Below are 19,281 nucleotides of genomic sequence, written 5' to 3'. Positions count from 1 at the left end.
CCACCGATGGCCCGTTGTTCACAGCGGCAGACTCTGCTCTCTGCTTCCCTGCAGGGTAACTAATTAATAAATTTTCCTTTAATTGAGTTCTGCCTGCCAGGTCCACAGGGATTATTACTTATGTATAAGTAAACAAAAATTTCCATTTTAAACAACACTCTGAATCACCTTATTATATTTTAAGCAGATAAAAATTCAATGAAGTCAAGCGAGCCCCGGGCCGGGGGCCGCCTGTGCACATCGGAGCCTAGACTCCTCTCTTCCCGGGAAGCCGGGGGCCGTGGCAGGCAGGTGACGTCCCCTGGTCTCCCCCCCAACTCCCTCTCGCCGACTTCTCATCTACAGACACATTAGAAAGTAACGAAAAGGGTTTTGGGGAGCCATTAATGGTACTTGTCTTTTCCTTTACCCTGAATTTATTATTTAAAAGCAATTTGCCTTCACGATATATAAACAGCCAGGAGGCGAATGGGATCTTAAATATTCCATAAGTGCCCAGACGTGCTGCGGAGTGACTTGGACAGGGCCCAGCCCACACCTCTGTGAGGCTCAATTTCCACTTCTTACAGTCGAAGTCATTTCATTAACTGTTTATTTTCAAGATTCTTCCCTACTTTCAGTTTCCACATCAAGAGCAGAACCACAAAAAAAAAAACAAGAAGAAAAACTGAATTTAGTTGTTTTCAGCACGGTTTGAAACCTAGAAGGAGAACGAGATTATACTGTCTGCCAAGATCTCCCGCTCAGCGCCACTTGGAAGCAATTTGGCTGAAAATTCGTACCTTTTGCAAGTCACCCTCTGCTGAAAGTACGAACACCCACGGCAGGCTCTGATTATTAATATTGACTTGAAAGAAGAGAACAGCTTAAAAGAGATAAAGCTTAAATAAAATAAAAAAGCAAGCTTCAAAGAATAAAACATTTCTTGGACTCCCCCATTCATGATGGTAAGACACAATCCAGAAAAAACAGTGCGTGCAGAATTGAAAGCCAGCCCCCAGACTGTTGCGGGGGGTGGGGGGGTTTCTGTGTCAAGTTTTAAAAGTCTGGATCTTCTCATTCCTGTCCTAACCCCTCGTTTCCTTCTTTGAGAAAGTTTTTCTAAACGGAAATGCAGTACTCGTGTGTGAGCCCATCACTGGGAATCAACTTCCTCTGGAAGTTTCCCATTCAAACTCTCTTGCTCACCCCGCAGTCAGACCTCCATGACCTTGGCTGGTTTAAGAGCAGTCCGGGCTGCTGCTGGCTGGCCACCCGGGGTGCCCAGTGCCCCACCAGTGAGGCCAATATCTCTAGACTCCTGGGCAGCCCCCAAGCCCGGGGCATATGGTGAGATCTCAGGCCTGGAGGTGGGAGGAGGGGTAGGGGCAAGTCTCTAGGCTCCGTCGAGAAAAATAAGCGAACAACCGGTACACAAAACCATGTGGGTAAGTCTTCGATGCTTCAAGCCAGATGCAAGAAGCCAGACACAAAAGGTCACACAGGGAATACGGGATTCCATCTAGATGAGGTTCTGGATAAAGGCAAAACTAAAAGGACAAAAATCAGATCAGGGGTGGTCAGGGGCTCGAGGTGGGGGAGGGGAGCTTTCGGTGCGGACAGCTTTGTTCTCTTTCTGGACGGCGGTGGGGGATACCCAGCTATACAGATTTGCTAAAATTCATCTAACAACACACCAGCAGGGTAGGTTTTTCTGAATGTGAACTGGATTTCATGAAAACTGAATGAAAGTAACAGTTAATGGCAGACGACAGGGCCAGCGGAGGCATTGAGACTGGAGAAGGGCAGAGCTTCCAATGGGGGCCAGAGAAGGCCCGAGAGCTGTTCCCAGGATACTGGCTTCCAGGTGTTCCAGCAACAGGCAGAGAACTGGGAAGCCCAGCTCCTGATCCTGGTTGGATGCCCAGCTCAGGGCCCCACCAAGAATTAGGTTTGTTGATTGCCTCTGTGTTAGCCAATTAACTTCACAATTTCCAGGTCCCTGGGTTAGTCTCCAAGCTTGGGGCTAATGTCTGTTTTCCGGGCACCCAGTGCCCCGAGGCAATCATTTTCAGGGAATACTGGAAGACATCGAGAGCATAGGGAAGCTGTCACCCAGCAGTCCAGGCCTGTGGCTCACAGGGGAGAAAGCCCAGGTCAACAGCCTATGCGGCCCATGCTTCAGAATCCCAACTGAGACGCTCCTTAGAGCATCGAGCCTACACGACTTGGCAGGCAAAGGGTCGGGCGCCGCACCGAGGTCAGTGCTGGCTTTGTAGCCCGAAGGGGCCTGTGTACCCAGCGCACTGGGGTCCCGGGGTTGCCGCTCATCATGGAGCAGGCCTGTGCCCCGGTCTTACAGAGGAATGCCACCGAGGCACAGAGGAAGCCAGAACCTGGTTAGTTATCCCAAAGGCTGATTTATAGGCAATTTAGAAAAAAAATGCTTTTGTTTCTCCCGGGTCCATAGAGTGGACTCAAGCTACTGACAAGTAACCCATCACCAGGGTGTCTGGGGTGTAAATATTGGACCTTCCTGAAGAGTACCTGTAAAGTGTGTGCAAAAAAGATACAAGTCACCCGAAGTTTTTTTCATTTAAAGTTTGTCCTCGCTCACCATCCTCTGGTAATTGCATTTGTCAATTACCCTCGCCAAAGCAAACCCTTTCCTCCAGGACAGTTCAAAGGAAACCGCAGCCCAGGCTCTCTCATCGTCTGGAACTCCCAAGCAGCAGACTCTGTACCCTGCTAAAAAAGGGTCAGGGGCGCTTGGCTGGCTTGGTCGATGGACTGAGGGGGAGGGGAGCTCGATCTTGGGGTCGTGAGTTCAAGCCCCACGTCGGGCATGGGAGGGGCCAAGGCTGCCCCAGATGATGGGCTGGGCCTGGCCGCGGGTGCACTTACTTCCCCCTTTCCCGCTCTTCTCCATGCGGTACTGGTAGATGTGCAGGGTGAAGAGCATGTGGGAGTTGCGGTGGTCGTCCTCGTCACAGTCCTGCTGGCTGCCCCGGCGCGAGGCGATGGCGGCGTCCAGGAAGAAGGCGGCCTTCTCGGCCGTGGGCGCCCGCAGCTCGCTCTGGTTCTGCAGCTGGAACACACAAGCCGAGAGCTGAGGTCTCTGGCCCTCTGTTGTGCAGGATCTCGGAGGCCAGAGATCCTTCTAGAACAAGGGCCTGGACTCACGCGCAGCTGTCTGCTTCACAAACCCTTTGCTGAAAGGTAATACTGAGCATATGCAGTGGATAAAAGCTAGTTTCAGCCATTCCGCGGTTTCACGGCGAGTCTTAGCAGGTGTGAAGAGTGTAAGATTGTATCCGAGTGGCCAGGGAGCAGGGGGCCCAGCCTGACCTCTGCAGAGCCCAGCAAACCCACACCCTGGGCTATCCACCTACCTAAGAAAACCCGGAGGATGCAACCGCATCCTGCTCTCAAAGACTACAATGCTCGCAGATAGGCAGGTGGCATGATGGGACCTCAGGCCAGACAGCACCGGCTCCCCCAAGAAGGAAAAGCCAACCCTGGTTAGCTTGAACTTCACTCCCCATTACTCCAGTGACTTAAAGCCACTTTTAGACTTACATGTACGAGCATAGTTTTAAACAAGATGCAAAACCACCCAACATACTTGAATGTCTCATCTTGATTGTTTAAGGAATATCTATTTTTATCTTTAGTTTCTAAATTCACGATCATGACATTTAATCAATTAAGAAAGCATTGTGGGCCGTGTGTCTAAATCCTATCAGATCCCTTAGAAATTAGAGGAAACCTTCATTAGAACAATATTATCAGAATTGGAGGGGCGCCTGGGTGGCTCAGTGGATTAAGCTGCTGCCTTCAGCTCAGGTCATGATCTCAGGGTCCTGGGATCGAGTCCCGCATCGGGCTCTCTGCTCACGGGTAGCCTGCTTCCTCCTCTCTCTCTGCCTGCCTCTCCGCCCACTTGAGATCTCTGTCAAATAAATAAATAAAATCTTAAAAAAAAATTGGAGCAACACTCCTTCTTGTGGGGAGACAAGGAAACCTCGGCTGTATTCAAACAAAGAGTCAGCCGTGTCGGTCTCAGGGCCGGAACACATTCTTAGAATTTTCTATTTCTGACTCTGACTGCGCTATCATTCTGAACGCTGAGAGCTGGTCTGGGAACCCGGCACCTCCAAAATCCTCAGACTTCAAAGAGAGACTCTGTTGTGTTCACTGTCCTGTACTTACTATGGCAGAAAGACAAGCTAAAGACTTTTTTTGTGATTTTTCAGTAAGAAGAGTTAAAATAAAGAGGAGTTGATGGGTTCTTCTTAGCCTTCAGAGAACCAGTGGTCGACGTGGGACTTCCCAGGCCGAGTTTTTATAAAAGTGAATGGAGTTGTGAGTGATGAATCACTGAATTCTACTCCAGAAACCAATATTGCACTCTGTGTTAACTAACAACATTTTAATTAAAAAAAAGTGAATGGAGGCTATAGCGTATCGGAACATCTAGGTAATTCTTGGAAAGGGAACAGAAGGCAGGTGCCACCGGACTGAGCTTCTCAAGTGCGGTCCCTGGACCAGCAGTATCACAGTCACATGGGGACTTGTGAGACATGTTTTTGGGGATCTATCCCAGTCCTACAGAGCCAGAACCTGCAGGGTCACGAGATCCCCAGTGACCCATACGCACGCTGACGTCTGAGGGGCTTTTTTTAGGCACCTGCATGTAATTTACAAGGAGTGGCAAGAGGGGATGCTGGAAAGGTAGGCGGGGCAGGTCACGTGGGGCCGTGCAAGTCACCACGAGTTTTGCAGCTGGAGGTCGGGGGAGATTCCTAACTGAAACGGAAGGATCTGAGGTGCTCGGAGCACGGGTAGAACAAAACCAAGTGCGAGTATCCTCACCTACGCCAACGGATCCCACCTGTGAGGAGGCAGGGGCTCATCAAAATGAACTTAATCTTAAAGCAAAAATCTAGGAAATAAAGCCTGCTGGAGACGGAAAGAGCCGATTCTTCTGGATGGCCAGCAGGGAGCTCAGAGACCTTCCTCCCCCTGCAGTCAGCCAGCGAGGGACAGACCCACACGGCCGTCCTGCGTCACACCCTGCACAGGCGGACGGGAGCTTCTCCGGCCTTCCACAGACCGAGCAATTATATCGTGGTGCTAATTAGAAAGTGGTTCTTAGTTTTTCCTATAGTGCTACTAAGTCGGCGGCAAAACCAGGGCCAGAAACGCAGTTTATAGAGCCGTAAGCAGCCCCCGTAGTGGCTGGAGCCCTTCGTGCAGAGCAGTAAATATTTCGGTTTGCTGTTTAAGCAAAAGAAACACTGGACTTCCCTTTTTGTCGAAAGGGGCGTAAGTAAAGTGAATTCCACCCCCACCCCCCACGATGGCTACAAGGACCGCGGCTCCTGTTCACTGTCCATCAGGTTCAAGGTACAAATATTTAGGTTGGGTGAGTGGACGGCTCAGCAGCTGTGGCCACACGGCTCCCGGCCACCTTAAAGTAAACGCTCAGGCGCCAGCCCCGTCTGAGGAGGCAGCCGCGGGGGGGTGGTCACGGGCGCGCACCCCAGCCGGGAGCTGCTCACCTGCGTGCCGCAGATGGGGTCCTCGCACAGGTACACGCCCGGGGACTGGCCGTCCTGCAGGCTGCCCGTGGCCACCTCGGCCAGCAGGTCCCGCAGGTTCTCTTCTTTGCCCCACACCTCCACGGCTGAGATCCGCACCGAGAACCGGGCCCCCGTCTTCTCCTTGCGCTCATTGATGAGCTTGAAGAGCCAAGAGATGGCACAGGGGATGATGCCGAGGTTCTGCATGGAATCGTCCTTTCCGATCATGGTGTAGGATTTCCCTGCGGGGAGCGTGGCAGGAGGGAACACAGGGTGAGCACGGGGAGGGGAGGGGGCAGTCTATGAAAGGAAAAGAGGGAAATACTAGGGGTTGAGGATCGCAACCACCCAGGGCTTCTCCTAGTACTAGGGACAAAGAACCGGAGCGCCCAGACCGGAGGACCGGATCTAAGCCTGGACGCGGCTCGAGGACAATCCCAGACACCAAGCGCCATCCAGCTGCCGCCCCGTTTTACACGCGGAGGGAAGGCCGAGATGTTCATCGCCGTAAAGGTTCTTTTTATCACCACCCAGATGAAACCCACAGCCTCGCAGTTTATATCCTTCCTCAAGTTAAATGCGGTGTATATTTTTATCGCAGGAGCAAATTCTATTAAAATATGCATTGCTGCTTTGATCCGTGATCGAGAAGACCGAAGGAAGGCAGCTGAAATGAGCTTTTGGTCTCGGCCTCCAACAGGCCCCCCTGACTGCAAGGCTTTTGTGGGAACGTCTGCCAAGGGGCACTTCCGGAGTTCCCCAAATTCCTAACATCCCCAGACGGCCCCAGGCCAGGATTAAGAAGGCACCTGAAGGGGGTCCACCCATCCAGACCCTGTCTTTTCTCACTTGGCTCAGCCTGGAGGCTGGGGACTAAGGCTGGCTGTCCGATGCCGTCCCCAGACGGGTCCTGACACGGTTCTGGGCTTGGCCTGGGGGCTGCTCCTGTGCCTTGTCCTGGGCTCCGTCCACCACTGTGAACCCCAGAGCCGAGGCTCGGCATGCATCCCCTCTCCTGGTGGCTTTCTGGGCGTGCCCCTGACCTGGACCAAGTGGGAGGGACCCCGCCACCCCCTTCTAGAAGCCTGGGTCTCCACTTAGGATGAACGCTACATTTCAAAAGCAGAAACGGTGAGGGGGGATTGTACAGTTGGGCACCTAAAGGCGACAACTTCCCCTTTCATCTGCAGACTCTGGGGCGGGGACAGAAGACCAGACCACGCGTCCGGGGATACACACGGCAGGAACAAGGAAATCGCTCACTGACCCAGCTTGGCGTGGCCGAAACAGAACACGCAGCCGTCCGCCCCGTTGACCACAGACTGGATCACCTCTGCCACGGTTCCAGCACACACTTCAGCCTGGCAGAAATGAAAAGAGACACGTGTGGTAAGTGGACCATTAGCGATGGGAACCGGAGCCCCCTTCCCTGGGACTCAGGTCTCGGGGGTCACGGTCTTATAGGTGGGTCAGGCCGTAATGCCGTTTGGGAGTGCTCAAAACCCTCTGGGACCTCAGCCTCTTATAAACCCAAGCCTTACACACGTGACCTATGAACCATTCTTCTGCTAATTCATGGGGCATTTCAGCTGCTGCCTGTGCAGGGCAGGTGGGAACAGGCTGCCGCGGGACACAGGGTGCTTTCGCGGACCTCAGGCCTTTGTCTGATCTGCCCTTCGTGGCTCCTGGACAAGGCTTTTAAACTTCCCACTGGCCGTCTGTTACCTGGATCCTTCATGCACACACGCGTGTGTGAGCACTTACACACACACACACACACACACACACAGAGCATATGAAATGGACCAAGCTTATTAGTGGGAAAAAGATGATGGACCATTTCAGGAACATGACCTTGAAACATGGTGTTTCTAATAGAAGCTGGAGGCCTGTGATCTACGTCTACTTTCTCTCCAACCTCCTTCCTCTTTCTTGATCCACGTCCCCTTCTTTTTAAAACCAGCCTTTTCTTTCTCTCTGTGCGGATTCCACATACGTTATCAAAGGCCACCTGTCAGGCTGTCACCATGAGGGTTCTTCGGCCGGCCGTGTGGCTCAGCCCCCACGTGACTATCTAAATCCTGAGAGGGGGGCTGGACTCCTGATGACTTTTTCTATTTCCCCACTAAAACCCAGTAATTCAGAGCTCTGCAAACCAGGGGAATTCTGTGAATTCCGTGGCTGCACCTGGAGATCCTAGAACTTTCTCTGGGCGGCAGGAGGACAAAATCACGGATGGTGTGCTGTCCCCACCACCGTCCGAGCTCCAGGAATCCCTTCGAGGTGTCAGAGCCACGTGCCGCACCCCCACAGCCCAGGGGGTCGGAATCCAAGAGCCACGGCCTTGCCAGGAACGGGGCTGCAGGGCTGCGACGGGCCCGAGTATTTGGAAATCGATTCTCTCTCCCAAACCCAAATAGAAAACCCACACTCCCACCCATTCTCGAGCGTGCTGGTGGTCTCCTCCGCAGCTCCGCTGGGGGCTCCTCTGGGGCGGAGGGGGTGGCAGGACGAGGCTGCTGTGGGGACCGCGGGATCTGCCACACCCCTGGGACCCCTGCAGCGATAGGCCGGCTGGAAGCCCCGAGACGGACGCTGGAGAATCTTGACGGAATTTGTCACAGGTGACTCTGCAGCGACGGCTGGATGAACCCCGCCTTCTCGGGCCTTGAGAAGCAGGCGGCCTTCCCCAGCACAGACTCCGGGGCAGGGCCGGCTCCGCAGAAGGCCTCTGCGCACCCACAGGGGTAAGTCCCCCCACCTGGCTTCCTGCTTCCGAATGTTTGTGCCCCGCCCCTTTCCCAATTCCTACGATGAAATGTGGTGGCATTTGGAGGTGAAGCCTTTGGGGAGGTGACCAGGTCACAGGGCTCACCCTCCTGAACAGGATGAGTGCCCTGAGGAGAGCAGGGCCCCATGGGCTCCTTGAGGCCATGTGAGGACACAGCAGGAGGACAGCTGTGAATGAGGAAGGGGCTCTTGCTGGAGCCCGGTTCTGCCAGTACTTTGACCTGGGACTTCCCGGCCTCCAGAATTGTGAGAAATAAATTTCCCTCGTTGATAAGGCCCCGAATCTGTGCTGTGTGTTATGACCGTCCTAACAGACTATGACACCTCCCCAAAGCCAGAGCCTCAGCGGTCTGCCCCGGCGTGGGCAGCAGGTGACCCAAGGGGGCTCACAGGGGCAACAGGGAGCAAGGGCCGTTCTGGTCATTGCTGAGAGCTGATGTCCTGACAGACTGAAGAAAGCCAACCTCCTAGCGGCCTGGGCCTCCCTGGAGGCTGCTGTCCCATAAGCCACAGGAAGGACCTGAGGGCAGAAGCCTGCTGCTCTGTCCAGCTCCTTCCTGCCCCTCGTCAGGGGCTCAGATGGAGCTCACCGCTGGGGCCCGGAGTCTGACTGTGACCAGCAGCATGACCCTCCCTACGTCAGCGACGACCTGACAGCACGAGCTCACGAGCTCGGAGCCCTCGCTGTGCTCTGGCTCTCTTCCACCAGGCGCCTCGTGTGTCTCAACTCGTGAATCCCAACAGCCCAGGTGAGGACACGGAGGCCCAGAGAGGTCGAGTGACCCTCCCTAGGCCACACCGCCTGAAACCCGCTGGGGAGGATGGCAGGCACGTCGAGCACGACAGAGAATTGAAGGGGATATAGCAACGCTTCCCTCTTTTATGCCGCAGACTTCAAGGAGAGTCAAGCGGGTGAACGTGTATGAAACTTCCCGGAAAATGCACCGTTTGTAGAGAAATGCCATGTATTCTAATAGTGGCCATTTTAGCAAAACTAAAGCATTCTGAAGCCAGCGTGACTGTAAGCATCGAGCCTCTGAGCTCTGCCAACCCCGTGTGAAATGTCAGCAAACACGAGTGATAAAAAAAGGCTCCTTTTTTCTGGAATAAACCTAAAACTCATTAATAGTCCACCCTGAATTTAGGGTTTGCCTTGGGACACTTTCAGCTTAGGGAGAATTGCTTTAGAGAAGTTTTTAAACCATGATTGTGAAATGATTTGTGGGCCACGTATTAGACACAACGTCAGGGTCGTGGTGGTGGGGTGGTGGAACACATTTTATGAAACGTAATAAAGTGAGGGACCATCGGACTGGCTTGCAAAGTGTTTTGTCTTCTCTTGGTGAAACTCTTTGGGGAAGCCACCAGTTCAGCTCATGAATGAACAGAGCCGATGCCATGTGCTGCGTGTCTGCAGGATAACATCGGGGCCTGAGCGAGCGTCCCCGAGGCCCACGCTCAGATGCAGCACGGAGGAAATTCACAGGAGCTACTAGCCAGGTCTTCCAGTTCTGCTATAGGCATCAGTGATCCCGATGCGCCCCGCTTTATATAAATCTTGGAAAGTGCTGGAAATTTGTCCAGAAGATGCAGCTGTTGGAGCCCAATGTGCAGGCAAAGTAGGTCACCGTATACCTCTAACTTGGGTTATGGGTCTACTAGAAGCTTCCGTGCCGGCTTCTTGTCGTGCCGGCTCCTTGCAGCTGAATCGCACCAGATGGTGCAACTGAATCTTCCAGTAGACATCTGTTCTTCCTGGGATGGGCTCCAGGAGCTCTGGTTCAGGAATCTTGGCACCCTGGCCCCCAAGAAGCCTCCAAGTTATCATCACCGCGGTGTGGCCCTCATTCTCCACCTGGTGTGTGTGTGTCTGCCCCTTGCAATGTCAATGTGCAGCCCTTCGATTCAGAGGTGGGGTCTCCTCCTACCCCTCAGCCCTGAGCCAACAGAATGCAGCAGAAACGACGGGCTCACAATACGGAGCCTACGTCTCGAGAGGCTTGTATACTTGGATCGTGCCATCGGCGTGACAGCAAAAGCCCCAGACAGCCCAAAGCCAGCCAGTCCCCGAACAGGTGAGGGCATCCAGCCAAGACTGCAATCATACGTGGGCTGAGCTGGAAACAGAAGAATGCTCGGCCGGCCCGCAGATTCATGGGGAGTAATAAGTGCTTACTGTTCTAAGCCACTGAATTTCAGAATTTTAGCGAGGTTTGTAATGCAGCACTGGCTAACCCAGGAGCTCTACCCAGCCTCTCTCCTTCCCTTCCACGACACTCCCCTGATCTGAGCCACAGACATGTCAGCCTTAGCTTCTCGGCCTCTCACTTGCCCTAGAACCCAGCCTAACTCCAGCCCAGCTCCTGGACAACCGCCCCACCCCCCCGCCACCCGTCCCTAGAAGCCCAGGTAGGACCGGTGTCCTCATGGACCACAGACGCCACAGCCTCGATGCAGGCGTTCCTAAAACCCCCACTTCCGCCTTCTGTCTCCTGCTCCTATAAGCCATCGGCAGACTGGCTCCCTCTTCCTTCTCTCCTAGGATATGTTTTATTAAGATCCCAGCCCAGTGATCCTGCCCAAAGTGGGACACCAATAATTCAAAAGGGCCGAGCTACTCGGGGGAGCCCTGAGTGGTTTCCAGAAGTTGTCGGGATGGAAGAGCGCCCTGGGAGACACCCTCCTGGCTCACAGGCTCTCACGACAGTCAAAGCTTCTGGAAACCCATCAGCGTGGCCTGAGCCCAAGGGGACGGGAAGGGGGACACCCACCTGAGACGCATCTTGTGGAAAAACAGCATCAAAGGCGAACATCTTAGGAGGAACCTGGTTGCTTCTCTTTTGGAAGACGTTCTGACCTCCACACGTCAGGGGGTCATACAGGGTGATCTGCTTCTTCCGTGGGTCCACCTTTAAGAAGGAGCTGGATTCCGAGGAGTCGCGAGCCAGGGTGGGGCAGATGCGGAGCATGACTTTCACCTGCCGAGAAACAAGGGCAGGAAAGGACCTGGAGTGAGACGACCGGATGCTTCTGGAAGGGTCAGCGTGCGCCACGGCAGGGAACCTTCTGGTAAATGATGATGAGGGTCAAGGGAAAACTAACTTATTTTTAGCTGCCAGGTGGAGCCTTTTGATACGTCTGTTGCTTTATTACAGAAACGGCACATCAGGTTGTCTCGTTATTAATATAGAGTGAAAACCAAACGCTGGTGGCCCACGTGCAGAGATGCAAAGCGTTTGGGACGGCTGAGGTCTCGGGGCGGCTGGAGTTCCCCTTGAAGAGAACTCGCAGATCAATAATCCACGGACATCAAAGTTAGCCCCGTAATTTACTCCTGGCCTCTGCCCGACCGGACTGCGAGACAAAAACCCACAGCGATTAGCGTCATCGTTAAAGGCCGGTGAAACGGCCTCTTGTTAACAGCCACGGCCTCTTGTTAACAGCCAGCATCTGAAATGTGTCCAAGGAGCAACGGTGATAAAAGATTTGTTTGAAGCGTGTTATTTGGGACCCCATGAAGTGAGTGCGCATAAGTTGTCATCTCAGGGAAGGAGAGCGCGTCTCGGCAGGAAACGGGCGGCGCCCTTAAGCCGCCTCCCGAGTCATCGAAGACAGACCAGACGCGACCAACACCACCCGCTGTGGCCCTGTAGCCACGTGGAGGACGCACAGACCTACACGGCCTGCCCACGAGCCCCACGGTGTGTGGAAGTCAGGCTGAAGGCACGCGCGCGCGCGCACACACACACACACACACACACACGGCTCTGCAGGCACAAGCCTGGGGGACCTGGGCAGCGTGTCCTCCCTTCCCGGCCTTTGTCACCATGTTGCTAGCTCAGTCCAATGGGTTGAGCACCTGCTGTGTGCCAGGCCCTGGGCTAGGTAGGCACTGGGGACGTGAAAGGTAGTGACACCTAGAGCGGCACACAGACAGACAAACAGACGAGACAGGTGGTTTTCATACTACCACGTGGCAAACCCCGTAGCAATGTGTAGGGTTCTTTCTAAGCTCCTCTCTCTCCATCTCGCCTTCCTCATCAGATCACCTGTCAGGTCTGACGCATGTCAGTCGTGCGGTTTTGGGGAGAAGGGTTGTGATTTTTTTTAAATGAAATATTCCGGATGTGTAGAAACGTCGGGATAACCTGCCCTGTGCGACATGGATGAAGGCTTCCTTCTGCTTGTCTTTCTTCCTGTCTTTTTCTCCCGGATCTAGGGACCCCGTGTCACGGTGGAAGGAGCCCATGGCTGGGATGCGGTCGCCCTCTCGGGATTCCAATGCCGGTTCTCCCACCGGGAGGTCTGTGAGGACTCCTGCATCTCCGGGGGGTCTTCCGTGTGCTGGGCTGTGCTCTCGGCTACAGAGCGTTATGTCGTCCTAAGAATCCAGCGCCTCGGCACACTGTCCGGATCTTACAGATGAGGGAACGGGTGTTCTGAACTTGCCGCCCATCCCTGAAAGCATGGGTGGCCGCGCTGCGCTCTGCTCCCATCTCTGTCTGACGCCAAAGCCAGTAACTTTTTCTATCACGGCCACCGCTGCTTCCCCTACGTGGTCCAGCCCCTCAGAGCCTCAGTGTTCCCACCTGCGTAATAGGGACAACGAGGTTTCTCTCGTGGGACTGTGGGGAGAATGAAACCTCCCAGGCTCTGATAGTGAAACAGTCACTGCGTATACGACCAGAAAGCTCCCCGTCTACCCTCCCATTCGGGCAATTCTCTTGTTCACCGTGAATGTCCCTGATCTTACTTCAGCTCCACTCATTCCTACCGCCCCGCCGCAGTGACGCCCGTGTGCTGAGGGCACGTACCCGGATCGCGACTTTCGGGGGTGTCTGGGAGCCTCCGGGCGTTCTGTAAGCAAGTCCCCTCGCCCCGCCTCTGAGCGGTACGAGTCAAGGCTGAGGCCACGCCAGGCAGAACTGATGGAAGTCACACGACCCACTGCTTTTCTGTGTCACAATTTCGCATGCGATTTCTGGGTAACTAAGCGGTGCTGAATGTAAGATACGAGCTAAGCCAGACCCGGGTCCACAAGGAGAAGCGGGAGGGAGAGAAGGGGCTGAATTAGGGAGTGTCTTTTGTCCTGGAGGAATGTTCCTGCGCCCTAAAGAGGTTCCAAGCCTGCACTTGCATTTCTGGGGACAGGCTGAAGATCACGGTCGCTGGCCGTTTCCACACGCCTGAACTCAGGGTGGGGGCAGGGGAATGCGACCCTCATTCTTTCCTTCACAATTCATTTCAATAAATGGATATTTATTTTCCCCGGAAAGGAAGGAAATGCAGTTTTTTCTGCTTGTGACTTCCTTGGTGTCATTATGCCTTCCGTCCAGCACCCTGCTTCCTGCTTAATCCCCTGTAAGTAACGTGCTTCGCAGATACCACTTGGGAGCAAGACTATCCCCCGGACTTCTTGCCACGAGTTCTCCCTCCAGGTTCCCGGCAGCACCGACTGACTGCAGCCCCTCCTCGCCTGGCAGCTCTGGGGACTGGAGGGGGTCCCTGCACTTGGGAACGTGCCCTCCCTTCTCCCAGCTCTCAGGGCACAGGGGATGGTCTCTGATTCCAGTCCCAAAGGGCAAACCGGCAGGATGAGATCCAGAAAGCCAGGGTGGGGGGGAAGGAGGGCTCGACACCCCCGTTTGAATGACAGGAGACTGGCGCTTCCTGGCCCAAGCCCTTAGGGGTCAAGACCCCACTCGGCCTCATTTATGTGATTGCTCAGTGGATGATGCAGTCCGCTAGCGCTTGGGGTGGCCATGGCCTCTGTGTCTTGCTCATGAATCACGGCAGCCCCTCCCCCTGGGAGGCATGAGGGACTGAGCGTGGCTCTTCGAGAGACTGGTCCGGAGAGGCGGAGCCTGGCGCCTGAGCTGGGCCGACGCTCCATCAGAGCAGGAGACATGGCCATGCCGCTGGTCACCGGGTTCAAGGACATGGCACACACCTGGGGGTCTCCTCACTGCCCACCCCTCGACCCACAAGCTGTCCAGTGAGAGGCTTTCTTCAGACACGAGGGCAAAGGAAGGTTTTGGGCAAATGTGACCCTTGGGGGAGATCTCTCACCACTCAGAGAAGACCACAGAAGGTGGTGAGGGATTGGCTTAAACTCCTTTGTGAGCGCCTACAATGACACATAAGGAAACAGTGACTTGTCCCAAGCCACATCCTGGCCACCGCAAACTCTCGAGGCGTGAGGGTCAGTGAGAATATGTTGTTTGGCCACCAATAAGGTTAGAGGCTGCAGAATACATTAAGCACTAATCAGCTTTTACTTCGTTTGCATTTTTATATTTTGAATCTCTTTATGCTGATGTCCATGGTCACAAACATTCAAGAATCAGGTCAGTAGAAATGAGTCAGGGTCAAGTCAGAGCAACCTAACAAGAAGCACCATTTGGCACCATTTTTGTCTTCATCCCAGAGGATCAGAGTGATCTTTAAGCCTTCCGTATCCAGTTTTCAGTTCCTAACACGTGCCTGGGAAGGATTCAAGGCCAATCGGAGGCCAAAGTCACTGGTTCACCAAAGTCCACCAACAGGAAGAAGAGCAAGAAAAATGAACCAGTGAGATCGTCAAGGGGAGTCTAGAACAAAGGACTTGACCGCTGAGACCGAACAGCCAAACCGTAGAGCCCGTTAGCATCCCATGAGTTAGGACCCCGCATCCCTCCTGCTGCGTGGGGCTGGCGCCAGTGGCGGGGAGGCTGGGGTTCCTCGGGACGAATGTTAGCCATGGCAATAAGATCTTCTCTGCCTCTGACAAGAGGAAAGCCAGAGTTCGGGAGAAAGACAGAGTTGGCGTCCGGGCCCGGCCTCGTGGGAGTATGTGGGAGCAGTGCTGTGCTGGTCTCCGAGCGCACCAGGACGCCTTCCCTGGTTTCTGCATATTTTCAGATGGGGTTCAGCTCTTGAGGCAAAGGAAGGACAACAGAAGGGTCCGGTACCTATCGTGAACCCATCTCCTTTCTTACAAGTTCCAGATGTGACAGGCACACAGTGAACTAGGAACCAGGAGACTACGTTCTTTTTTTTTTTTTTAACGATTTTATTTATTTATCTGACAGAGAGACACAGCGAGAGAGGGAACAGAAGCAGGGGGAGTGGGAGAGGGAGAAGCAGGCTTCCTGTGGAGCAGGGAGCCAGATGCAGGGCTTGATCCCAGGACCCTAGGATCATGACCTGAGCCAAAGGCAGGTGTTTAATGGCTGATCCAGGCGCCCCAGGAGACTGGGTTCTAGTCCAGATGTCCCCACCACGGAGTGGCTGTGTGACCTCCGGTGTGGGCCTTGGTATCCTTATCCCTAAAATGGGCCTGTCGTGCTACCCCCTCTCCTTGAAGGACAGTTGGGAAGCCTACAAATACAAAATATTATTCTCAAAAGAAAGAAAGGATGCATATTCCTCACATCAACTAGTAGAAAATAGACTTTTCTATGTCAGATTAATCACGTCAGAAGTTTTTCTCCTAGGCTTAATTTTTAAAGATTTGTGTTGTTTTATTTGAGAGAGAGTGACGGAGAGAGCAGAGGGGAAGGGCAGAGGGAGAGAGAGAGAGAAAGTCTTAAGCAGACTCTGCACTGAGCACGGAGCCCGATGTGGGGCTCAATCTCACCACCCTGAGATCATGACCTGAGCTGAAACTAAGAGCAGGACATTCAACCAACTGACTGTGCCACGCAGACATCCTAAGCTTCATTTTAAATAATTAAGGCAAGAAAGTCTTTCATGAGCACGCACATACATGGTGACACGAGAGATGAGATAAATTATTTTCCTCCCCACCCCGCCCAACAAATTAAAGACTATGTGGTCTGCTTACAACTTTTGCAAAGATAAGAAATCCCTGTTCAACTTTTAATCTGAATACCTAAAATCTAGATGTGATGTTTCCCTTATTTTATTCCTTTCTTTTCGGTCTCGACAAATGAGCTGGGTATGCTCATGTTGTCTCTCACAGCACATCATCCCTTCTGGAAGGTTCTCTAGGCATTCTGAGGGAGAGGACTGGAGGGACGGGAGCCGGAAATGGTGTGTCCTCACTCTGCATTCTTCTCAGCCAGCTTGATTTTCCGATCGACACGAAATTCAGCAACCCTCCGCGACCCTCCATACTTAGGACATTCTGACAAAACTAGGGTAAAAGACTCCGGTGAAGGTCTATTTTCTAAAACACACCACGAAGGATTTAGGGTGCAATCTTCCAGCTTTTATTCATTCATTCGTTCATTTATTAGATTTTATTTATTTATTTGAGAGACAGAGGGACAGCATGAGAGGGGAGAAGATCAGAGGGAGACACGGACTCACCATGTTGCTGGGAGCCCGATGCGGGACTCGATCCCGGGACCCCAGGATTATGACCCGAGCCGAAGGCAGTCGCCCAACCAACTGAGCCACCCAGGTGCCCCTCTTCCGGCTTTTATTTAAGGAGCCCTTTCCCCTCTATAAGCTGATTCTCTCACTAACCCACCGCTCACACACCGACCTCCATTCGTCTGACTTTCCTTCCCCCTTTTGGTTCCCTCCGTGTGCCCGCGTGGCCTGACGGACGAGAGCGAGGCAAAGAGGTTCCATAAAGGGCCAACCTACAGCGGGGCTTTACAAACGGAGACAGTTTAAATACTTCTCGGGTAAAATGTTTAGAAAGAATCCGAAGTTGTTCTTTCTGAAAGCAGATCTTGATTTCACGTGACTGAAAGGCTCCAGGAGTTTCCTGGGAGGCCGCAGGGGTCGTGTGTCAAATAGCAGTTGGTGTTGGAAGTCTCGAATGGTCCTCATCCTGGGGGCTGTGTTCCCTGAGTTTACAGGGGGAGCCTTTACACAGAGCTGGCAGAGCTGGGGTCCATCGAGGCATACTTAGCTCGCGTCTAACCCCAGCTCAGGCGTCACTTACAGGACAAAGCCAAATAGGACGGAATTTCTTTGATGGAAACACAACAGTCAGCCTCCATGCTCTGGTCAAGGTTCAGGGGGCTACTCTGCTGAAGGAGGTCCAGAGCAATAGGGTCTAGCTCCAAGTTTGGGGGGGGGGGGAAGGAAGGCAGACGCCAGGAGGCTGAGTGCTGCCCTCCCGCGCCACCACCGGACCTAGTCCAGGGCCAGGTCCCCTCTGTGTCAACAAAATCAATCACGCCATCCCACACTTGGCACCTGCCGTCAGCACCGCGGCTGCAACTTCTTCACAAATGCTGCAAGTTTTGTATTTATAGAGGATTTTCTCCCTTCTAGGTTCCACTGGAGTCCCTACAGCAGCTTTACTGCGGAAAGGTTAATGTGATTGTCCCAAGCATCACCCCTCCTTTATGACCAAGGTGGGTTAGGTAACCGCATGCTAGGGACTGCCGTGACTCACCCAAAGCCAGCGGCCCGCAGAGCCTCCTGGGTCGGGTGGAGCCAGAGAAGGAGCCGGTCCTCCCACCAGACCCAGCCGGGCTCTAACGCGATCAGCGAGGCTGGGCCGGGGCTGAACCAGTTTGGGGGAAAGATGCCTGCACTGGGGCGGCTGGCTTCGCAGAGGGCCCAGTGGGTGAGCCCATGTGGTGCTAGACAGCAGCGATGCCACCGATGCCACGGGGGGCGGGGCTGCGGCGGATTTACGTTATTAAAAGCCAGGCTGGGAAAGGTGACAAGTGGTGGCACAAGGAAGCTAAGTGTGAGACCAGAAAATGGAGCCCAGTAATGAGACGCGCTCACTAAGGAAGTGCTTAGGGGATGGAGGAGGAGGAGGAGGGGAAGTCCCCAAGCTCCTGGCGGGCGCAGCTGTCGGCAGGGCACGCAGCCTGGAGGGGAGTCTGCAGCCCGGGAAGGATCCCTCCCCAGAGAGGCGAGAGGCGCTGCTCCCGGCCAGGCAGCCTCTGGGAGCGAGGTCCCGCACGCCAATTAGCAGGCTGCGGGGAGAGCTGGCCAGGCTCGGAGGACGGAGACGAGCATATTTGAGGGGCTGGGCTGGAAACGGGGACTGAGCAGCGTGTGCAGCAGCGGCCCCGTCTCGCAAGGCAGCAGATCTGGGAATGGATTTCAGATGGAGGAGCGGGTTTAAAAACCCGTCCAAAGACACCGTCATTCGCAGAGTGACGTGGGATGTGGGGTTCTGAGGGGTCCTCGAAGACGAGCAGCTCCAAGGTTACGGTCACACACTGTCGGCACGTCCTCCCTGGGGCCTGGAGGCTGGGAGGCAGGCTGTCCGGGTCTGAGCTCTGGCCCGGCCGTTCATGGGCGCGTAGCTATGCACCAGGGGCTTAACCTCCCACGTGCCGCCTCTGGAAACTCGTCCTAAGAACAGCTCTCCCTGGCGGGGTTGCCGTAATCGGAGAAAGAGCAGACGCCTGGAGGACCCCTTACAACTCTGCCTGCTACTGCTACCTGCTCTAATGAGTGTTCAATAAATTCTAGCGGTTAGGATTTTATAGTAACTGTATTATGCGATCATATATTAATACGATAAAGCTTTAGTGTTTTACACATTTATAATATAAATTTTAAAATTACGATTGTTGAGGGCGTGCGAGTCTGCTGGAAAGATCCTGAGCTTTGAAGTCAGATGCCAGCTCTTTCTAGCTGTGTGACCATGAACATATGATTTGAACAAAGTTCTCTCACCAGTATAGGGGGTAATAACCATCACCTGGAAAGATTTACGTGACTACTAGGCAGACAATCATGCTACGCACTTAGCACAAAGCATCTCTAGAAAGACGACTGTCACGGTGAACCCTCAGGAGCCTCGCCCAAGGTCATGGCTCTCAACAATCCCTTCCACCGCCTTTCACCTTGGTGTTCCAGAGACCTGGTCACTGGACCCTTCCTGGTTTATGCCACACACACAGGCACGAGAGGCGGGGAGAGACAAAGTGTCCTTGCATCACGCGGACTTGCCCGGGGCTCCCTGGTTCTTACAGATCCCAGGCAAAGCGTGATGTCC

General features: G+C 53.9%; 1 protein-coding gene across 2 annotated transcripts in view; it reads right to left on the bottom strand.

Annotated features, from left to right (window-relative positions):
- The window catches only part of KIF26B (kinesin family member 26B), a 411,889-nt gene that overhangs the window by 61,608 nt on the left and 331,000 nt on the right, over nucleotides 1-19,281 (bottom strand). For both annotated transcript variants that reach the window (XM_059144968.1, XM_059144969.1), the window contains 4 exons: nucleotides 11,126-11,332; nucleotides 6,832-6,925; nucleotides 5,544-5,806; nucleotides 2,884-3,067 (listed from right to left, as the gene is read on the bottom strand). In XM_059144968.1, the coding sequence (XP_059000951.1) occupies nucleotides 2,884-3,067; nucleotides 5,544-5,806; nucleotides 6,832-6,925; nucleotides 11,126-11,332 (748 nt within the window). The remainder of the gene's footprint in view (nucleotides 1-2,883; nucleotides 3,068-5,543; nucleotides 5,807-6,831; nucleotides 6,926-11,125; nucleotides 11,333-19,281) is intronic.

This window comes from Mustela lutreola, chromosome 14 (assembly GCF_030435805.1).
Source record: "Mustela lutreola isolate mMusLut2 chromosome 14, mMusLut2.pri, whole genome shotgun sequence".
NCBI classification, from domain to species: Eukaryota; Metazoa; Chordata; class Mammalia; order Carnivora; family Mustelidae; genus Mustela; species Mustela lutreola.
The sequence above is the reverse complement of the archived record's forward strand: the minus strand, read 5'-3'. Positions and strand labels throughout refer to the sequence as shown.